The sequence below is a fragment of the Volvox carteri genome (assembly GCF_000143455.1).
Source record: "Volvox carteri f. nagariensis unplaced genomic scaffold VOLCAscaffold_57, whole genome shotgun sequence".
NCBI lineage: Eukaryota > Viridiplantae > Chlorophyta > Chlorophyceae > Chlamydomonadales > Volvocaceae > Volvox > Volvox carteri.
In genome coordinates, this window is record NW_003307600.1 from 284427 (window position 1) to 293209 (window position 8783).

The window sequence follows — 8783 nt, forward strand, 5'->3', positions numbered from 1 at the left end:
AGAGCACAAGTCCCCGTACTCAAGTAGAAATAATCGAACGTTCCCCGCCTGGGAGCTGGCCGTGATGAAGCTCGTTGGCCGAGGAAGCTGCTCCAGTTCGGGGTCCAACTGAACTACCACCAGGTATCGAATACGAAAAATGGCTGGGCGTGGCTCCAAGTCGAATCGCACGCCTCTCGCCAAAAGACCTACATCGATTGGTTCCGAATCCTGGTCGAACGGATCGACCAAATGTGGGGCTGTTGTAGCCGCCTGCGGTGGTCCTGCTGGCCCCGGCCACCTCGATTATAGAAACCTCGGTTGCGTACACCCTGACCCCACCACTGACCACAACATCAACACCAACTAAGTGTCCAAGGCGTTTCCACTGGGCCCTTCGGCTTTTCGCGTACAGAGATCCTTTATGCGATTTTTTTAGAGAACTTTTAATTTCTATTAATGTATTTAACTAGTTACTTATCGCTTGGATGATTCTCTGAGCCAGGTGTGAGTATTTGAACTTAATGTTAGTATACAGCCAAGTGTAAGTACCCTGTAACACCAACACTAACACCAACACCACCAGCACCAGCACCACGGTGATGTCCAGGTGGTGGTGGTGGTGGTGGTGGTTCACTCGCTGGCCCCGGCGCAGAGGGTGGCGGCGGCAGCAACAGCGACAGAGACCGTCACCAGCCCGTCCAAATTCCAACAACCCCAACCACCAACACAACCGCCAGGGAGGGCCACAAACCTCACAGGACAGTGTGGACAGCGAGTGAGAGGGATGTTGTGTCGTGTCGGGGTGTTGGACATGTCGGGGCGAGGGATACATGTCTTACATTGGATACATGCCGTACAAGCAGGCACATAGACACATGTGGAGGGTCCCAAGATGAGTGGGAGTTTGTGTGTCAGTTAAGACCGTTCGGGGTCTTCTAAATGCTGCTGGGGTGAATCTGGAAGCTGGAAGCATCGCTGGCTCAAGCACAAGCACAGCTACAGCAGCTACAGCTGCAGCAGGACGCCGCTGCTGCACATCATGATGATGATGATGGTACCACTGCTGCTGCACGTGGTGGTGGCAGAGGCAGCGGTTTGCACACTTCCCGGAGCAAGGGCAACGCGATGGCGAACGAGATGGATGGTGATTATGCGGAGGAGAGTATTGCAGATAGGGAAGTGGTTTCGGGGCTATGGGGTTTCCCAGCTTGCGGCAGGACGCAGGTGGATGCTACTTCGGGCGGTGAAGAAGGGGGTCATCACCTCTGCACCGACAGTCCAGTAGGGGCGGCGGCACAGGAAATTGCTTTCCTGATTGCCTTAAGCAACCATTGTGTGACAAAGACAACCATGAAGCCTGCATACATGGCCTACATACATTAGTATAGAAATTAATAGCATATTGTGAATAGTGTTTAAGTCGGCATTCGAGGGAAAAATTACCTTGGGAATCCGATGCGCATGTGCATATGTATGTTGTTACAGGGTGGTATAGCTTCATCAGTGGCCCCCTTTCCTGAGGCAGTTCCCTGCTCTCCCCTGCGAGAGGGGCACTGTAATCCGTTCACCCCATCCGACTTCAGAATGTATTCGTTGGGTTCAGCAACTCACCACCAGCATCCAACCAAATCTAGCGGATCAACGGCGCATCAACTTAGTTCCTGGTCAGCTCGCATGTTGATATTATCACGTCCTACACCGTCCATAAGATGGGGAGTCACCTCTCATTTCAACTCTCCTCAAACACCCGAGAAATAGGCAGGCAGATTTAAACCCAGACACTCCAGCAGCAGAAGTCAGGCCTTAACCTCTGCCAGCCGCCTGCCTATTATGTATATATATGTATAGTGTGTGGGACAGGGGGGTCATATCTTCACCCGTGGCCGCTACCCGGCAAAAACTTGCCTTCCCCGGTATTTCAGGGCACCCTCATCCAGTCACCCTAGCCAACTTCTCAGTAGACTGTCCAGGTTCAGCTCCCATCACCGGCATCTAACGGAATCTGCCGAATCTACGGTGACTCTAACTCCACTCCTGGTCAGCTCGCAGTTCACTTTATCCTAGGAGAACAACGGCCATCAGTCAGGGGCACTCTTACCTTCCATATACGGAAGGATTTTCGACCGAGACAGGTCTTGATCCTGAAACCTCCGAGAGCATCGGTGTGTGTGTTACCAGTAGTGCCTGAATTGTGTATGTAAGCGTATAATTGACATATATGGGCCGTGTGTGCGTATACCTGGGTATGCATGTGTGTATCGCTGGTGCTTTCATCCTGTCTCATGGTGGGCAGGTGGGTTACGGGCAGCGAGGGGTAGAGATAGGTTGGGTGTGTGGGTGTATGGGTGCCGTAATTCGTGGTGGGGCGTCTATCCCGTAATTTGACCACACAACACCACTGGGACTGTCGTCCTCAATTGGCCCTTCTTGATGCGGGTTGTCTGCATGGAGAGATCCAGATCTAGATCCAAATCATGTAATTTATTGCAGTCGTACATATAGGGATCCCATAGTACAGCATTAAATCACCGTGGGCCATTACAAGTACCAGGCACCACACCTCTTGACCATTATCAACATCAACAGTGCCAGAGCCAGCACGTCACATACACTCAGAAGTGCATGTGCACGTGCATGTGCTGATATGCAGCAAACGGATTTCCTTAAATCGCCAACGCTGCCTTTCATGTAGGGCATAAGTCGCCATCAGATTCCTTCTACTTCCAACCCTTTCAAACAAAATCAGCAATTTTCCATATTGCTTAACAGGGAGCCCCATCAAGCCGATGAAATGCAAGTCACGCCATCCTACAGTCCGACGTAATTTTTTCATACACAGCATGCTAACCGTATTCATTCTCTACTTTCTAGGCTCCCAGGGGAGTGTGCACCACCCCGCCACAACGTAGCTCTCCGGGGACACACCAGCGGGCCAACAGTGCATATGTACTCACATACACGTACATCTACACACCAAAGCCACATACATACATACATACCGGCATGCATATATGCACATACATTACCCACGCACAAATGAATTCTCACACACAAGTGCACACATATGCACCCCAACATATTCCATATATCCATTTCTAGCCATTTTATGCAATCGCCTGATCCACCACCCACCATTATATAATATATTAGAGACCCCCCAGTTCGTGCCTGCCTCGCAAATCCGGACTTGACCAGATGAATGCACACACATTTATTCTCGTTCTCTCCCCTCTCTCTATCTCTCTATGTCTGTCTGTCTGTCTGTCTATCTATCTATCCTCCATCTTGTTCTCTCTCTCTCCGCCACCAGCAGGCCCCTCAAATAACTAGATGATGGGGACCACTGGTCTGGCACATGGGGTCAACACACCGACCCCTTAACTATAGGTCCCCATCACACAAAATCCAAAAAGGCAGGAAAGTTGTTACGATGCTTCCAGCCACCTTGCGCGGTAACCCAAGGTTCTCTGCAATATACGACGACAGAACATGGTTTCGGTGCCGGGTGGGCCCTGGTGGCTCCTGTTTGCCACACGGATGCGTCTGTGTGTATGTGTGTGTGTGTACTTTGTACTTCGATTTGGAGATCATCATAGCACAGTACTTACCGTGCTGGCAAGTAGGGGACGCTTTTGCGGCTGTTTGTTTGTGAGCAGTTTGTTGCGCTCCATCATTATCGCTGTGAGTCCTTCCCCTCCTTCCTCCCCCCTTCCTCCCTCCTCCCTCCCCCCTCCTCCTCCTGCATCGTTGACTATCATCGCCCCGATGGGGCTATATAGCATGTAAACTGAGCCTTGGCAGAATACTTGGAAAACAAACCACTTCGTGTAAGGACGTACATACACACATACATGTACACGCTCTGCTTGGCCCCCTTGCCAAGAGGCTTTATAACAGCTAGGTCGCTCGCTAGCTATTCAGAACAACTGAAGGCCCAGCACCTTCACCTTGTTTTTCGACCGGTCCGTTTCCTTTACGCTGAAACTTGCTAGAAGGCACGTCGAACCATCCGCTGTCGGGAGTTTGAAGGGGAAGGCAACCACGTCGGCCAGCGACGCTTTTGACGCCCAAAGCAAATCCACACTAATCGACCCGAGGACGACAGGCGCACCGCCACTGCTGGAACGCTCGCAAGTCCCATTTGCAGCGGCAGCTCTTCCCGCGTGAATCGTCAAGTCGAGCACTCCCATGTTTTCGTACGATTTCATGAGCACTAGGTAGGCCTTTCCGGCGCTCAGGTGGCTGACCTCTTCCGGCGACACCGAAATATCGCAGGTCGAGCCAGGCGTCTGCGATATCAAGCCCATTTTATCTGGCACATCTGCATACACCCACCACCCTTGACACGGGCTGCCTCTGCGAGCGTCCAAGATTCTCGAGTGTTCGAAGCCGATGGTGATAGGTCGGGCATCCAGGAAGAAATCCAGGTTTTCTTGCGGGACAAAGAGGGGCTCTCTGAGAATGTACTCTTTTGGTAGCGGGTACCACTGAAAAAGGCGAGTGTGTTCGTATGCCAAATGAAGGTAGTGAAGTACCAGGTCAGCTAAGAGGATGTGGCCAAATGCTTCCGGGTGGACCTTGTCCCCTCGGTACCAGGTCTCATTGAACCAGGCTTGGAGAGCCGTCGTGGGGAAAGGGCCCAGGGCATCAATCACTGCAATGTCGTACAGCATGCACAGCGATGGGCAAAGGGAAGCGGCAATGAATGAATGGAAGGTTTGTCAGTTGGTTGGTATTTATTCACCCTTCTCTCGCCCCAGAGCTGCTGGTATGTGCACCTGCCGCCCTTTCTCCCCCCTCCCTTCCCCCACACACGCACACACACACAGACATGCACACAGACATACACACCTGAGATGATGGGCACGCCATGGTGCTGGGCCACAGGCAGCTGTGCATACATGGCATCGGAAGTTCGTTGGTACGGCACCCCGGTCCTGATCGGGCAACGAGCCGGGTACAAAGTTGGGTGGCGGGCACCGTGTGCCTAGGTGGCCGGTGGCCGGGGGGGAGCGACCATATCTAGATACCTGAGCTTTGCTGCTCTTGTCATCATGACCCACTTAATCCACTCCCCGGTAAGCCTCGACTAGCCTTGAGTAGCTGCTAGTGCTTGATGATTCACGCGCAGAGTACACCACATACAGCTTGTGTTAAATCGTGGGGATGGATAAGCAGAGCCGTTTGGCAGAGCCCAGGTAAAAGATAACTTACATTCTTTTACAGAATAACCTACTTTGGAATCCGGCAAAATCCGCTATAAGTATTTTACGGGGGCGTTGCTCCATGTCTTAACTTTTTGTGGGTTTCATTGATTCATGCTTCTGCTGAGCTTGCCTGGGCTCCCTTACAAGGGTAACGGTGTGCTCAGTATTGGCCAAACAGCTATAGCCCGATAGAGCTGCGTGTGCAGGACGAAGTCTTTACTTTCCTGAACCAACAGGTTCATGTTGGTCAACACATCCTATCTCTGCGTTATTATAGATACTTTATTTCTTTCGTCTTCCCTTCAGCAGGCCTTAAATCTTGGGTTTGTGTAGACTTGCAAGTCTTTGCATGGCCTGTCTAAACCTCCCCTCCCTGGCTGGTCTAAGAACCTTCATTTGGCTTGACCAGGCGTCCGATACTTAGTCACCCACACCATAAACCTCACCGCAATCCAACTCAACAGAGCGTATACCCCCCCCCCGGCGGAAAATTCCATGCCTTGTATGCGGCTAGGACCCCTCGCGAGCAATGCTTGGCGCCCTAACGACGCCTAACACTGTCGAATGATTATTGCCAGCTACTATTGGCCATGTATAATGACCGGCTTGGTAGCTGGGCGCTGAAAAAGCCTCTCACTCAAAATGCTGGCCGAGTGTGTATGCCGTACTGTACGGCTGTTACTTAGGGTTTGCATCGGCAGGTAACGGTGAGATGTTATGTTGCTTTATTTTATTAGCACAACAACCGCTAAACTCTAAAAAGCTTTTCGAGCAACTGCTCATCCCCCCGTGTGGGGGGGAAACCCATCCGATTGCGGGGCGGGAGAGTAATGGCCTTGGGATGTGATGACCAGCAACCGACCATCAAGTACCTCCCCTAAGTCTTACCTACTCTCAACTACCCGCCTAACTGAACAACAACCCATCTCTGCAAACTCTAATGCTCCTGCCGTAGCTTCCTCCAAATATAAATACTCCAAATATTAAATAACTTTGTTCCAGTAATGGTTCGCCCCTTTATGTAAGAGACAGCCACTCACCAAACAGGCGACTGGCGCCGGGTGGAAGCTACGAGCCACATCACCGCCGTGCCGGTGAAAGCTCGGGTGGATTGCTGCTGCTTACCCTCCCCGGCCTCTTGAAGGGCCCTCCGAGACTGCTTGATGACCAGTGACATCAATATCTCCGCCTCCATCTGCGCTTGTGCTGTCTCCGCTACCTGGTTGACCGCCGTCTCCAGGATCACCAGGTCGACGCCCCGAAACCAAACCTCTTGCTGCCCCACCAGTCTTTCAATCCATATTCCCGGCGAGGTGGCCCCGTGCGCTTGGTTGCTGACCGTGTGACCCTGCGGGTCGCTGCAGGGAAAACGGGCGTTGAGCTGCCCTCCGACGAGTTCGGGCCAACGGTGATGGCTGGGAATCAAGGTGTAGTTCCAGTGCCCCACAGTCACGCTGCCTCCTGCAGAGCACAGCGCGTCAACAAAGGTTGGAAATAGTGAAGCACTTGAGACGTCAGTTGCCGTATGCCCGCAATTGCTTTCTGCTTTTGACAAGTTTCTTTTAAACCCGGCCCTGAATATGCAAGATAGGTCTGCACTAAGGCTCTTGGAATTTCCGAGTTCCAAGTACAGTACTACATGTGCAGCTAAAGAATTACTCAGTGACAAAAAGCACGCCAAAGCTGATCAGGACAAGGGCTTTAGTTATGATATTTGCATCCTTGCAAGATTGCATCCTGCTTCCGAAGTCGCAATCCCTGCGAACCCTCACCGATTACAGTGATGTTCAGGCAGCGCTGATTGCTTAGCTTGTCAAAAACTCTCGTGTACATCGACAGATCACCGTGATGCACAATTGATTTGGATAGCATGAAGCCAGTTAGCGGCGAGACGGCGGAAACCTGGCTAGCTGTGACTACCCCGAGAACGAAGAGCAACACGGAACTCAGATGCTGGCTTAGCCTGTCTCCAGCCATGGTACTCATATTAAATCCCATAAACGACAGACTATTGTTCCTCCCTTCCAAGCCGAGAAAGCTGTGCTAGTCATACGGTGCGGAAACACAGTGAGAGAGCTGCTCCATTGCCGCGCGGTTTGTTACTGAAATTACTATTTTGCCTAGAAATTATATTTCAGCTAATATTATCAAGGCAGTTACGTGGAGCTGCGTGGTTGTTTTTCTACAAAAGTTCGTTTCCACTGGGCACATGATAGGTGAGCACACCGTAAGGAGTGGGAGTTGGTTTGTAGTATCGCTACTGTATATATCATACATTTGATTAGAAGGGCGAAAGAATAGGAGAGCGAAGTCAACAGTTCCTTCCCTAGTACGGTACAGGGTCCCAGCGCCCTCGACTGTAGTCAGGAAATGATATTTAAAAACACTTCTTTGTGAAAAGCTTATACATCTCGTGTAATCTGTACCGTAAAACATGACGCACTGCAACATACGAACGAAAAACGACTTGCTCCTGGTACCCTGTGAGCCTTTCCTTAGGAAATTGTTTTGCTGTGAATTTTTTTAATTATTCTTAGGGCGCAGGTTGATGCACCTCCTTCGGAGATGCACTCTTGCTCCATCGCCCACCCCCACACGCACACCGGTACCCTTGGGCGCAGGTGCTCGAATCCAACTCTTATCTACACGTAATTCGACACGCAATTGTGACTTCATTACGGCCCGACAGCACTAGATGTCAGATTTCCTAGAATTCCAACGTCCACTTTTCCATCCCTTGCTTTCTGAAGGGGAGGGAAAGAAGGAAACGTGTTCACAAAGAGCGTAATTATCCATTTCCACTACTTAATATCACACTTTTACAAGAAGGCCATGTTTGCAAAACTTTTACGTACAATAAGAATGGATCGCGCTGACCGACACCTCTTCGCTTTGACAGACGCAGCCGCCCTACACACATACACACATACCCCACCGCGTGTTCTGCACCATCGGCCGAACGAACGCCACTCCGCCATCGCTCTCCGAAAGCTACCTGATAGAACCAGATTGCCGCATTATGACAAACACGGTCTTTTATCTCATGCTCTTTAGCTACCATTCCACAGCTCCTACGCAGCATTACTTCAGCTGCACGGGGGATCTAGCGGTATAGCCCTCTGCGTGTATCTAATACGGGATTGCATGCGATATTTTCGCTCTCTTCTTTCCTCTACGATACACTATCCAGTTTGAGACATGCATGCCTCTCCCTCGCGCGCTTACAGAGAGTGGTTGCCAAACCACTCTCTGTAAGCGCGCAAGGGAGAGGCATGCATGTCAGATGCCAAGTTAGCCAAAGCGGGTGATCCTTCATATTCGCGATCAAAGGCGAATGCATAACACACACACAGACACACACACACACACAGACACACACAGACACACACACACACACAGACACGCACGCACACACACACACACATACAAACACACACACACACGCACACACGCACACACACACACATACAAACACACACAAACACACACAAACACACACAAACACACACAAACACACACAAACACACACAAACACACACAAACACACACAAACACACACAAACACACACAAACACACACAAACACACACACACA

General features: G+C 51.0%; 1 protein-coding gene across 1 annotated transcript; it reads right to left on the reverse strand.

Annotated features, from left to right (window-relative positions):
• Nucleotides 1-3899: 3899 nt before the first annotated feature.
• VOLCADRAFT_97022 (uncharacterized protein) lies at nt 3900-7166 on the reverse strand (the record flags this gene model as incomplete). The annotated part of the gene is made up of 4 exons (XM_002956075.1): nt 3900-4636; nt 4834-4919; nt 6230-6650; nt 6962-7166. 4 exons carry the CDS (start codon nt 7164-7166, stop codon nt 3900-3902), a joined length of 1449 nt encoding a protein of 482 aa, XP_002956121.1.
• Nucleotides 7167-8783: the final 1617 nt, after the last annotated feature.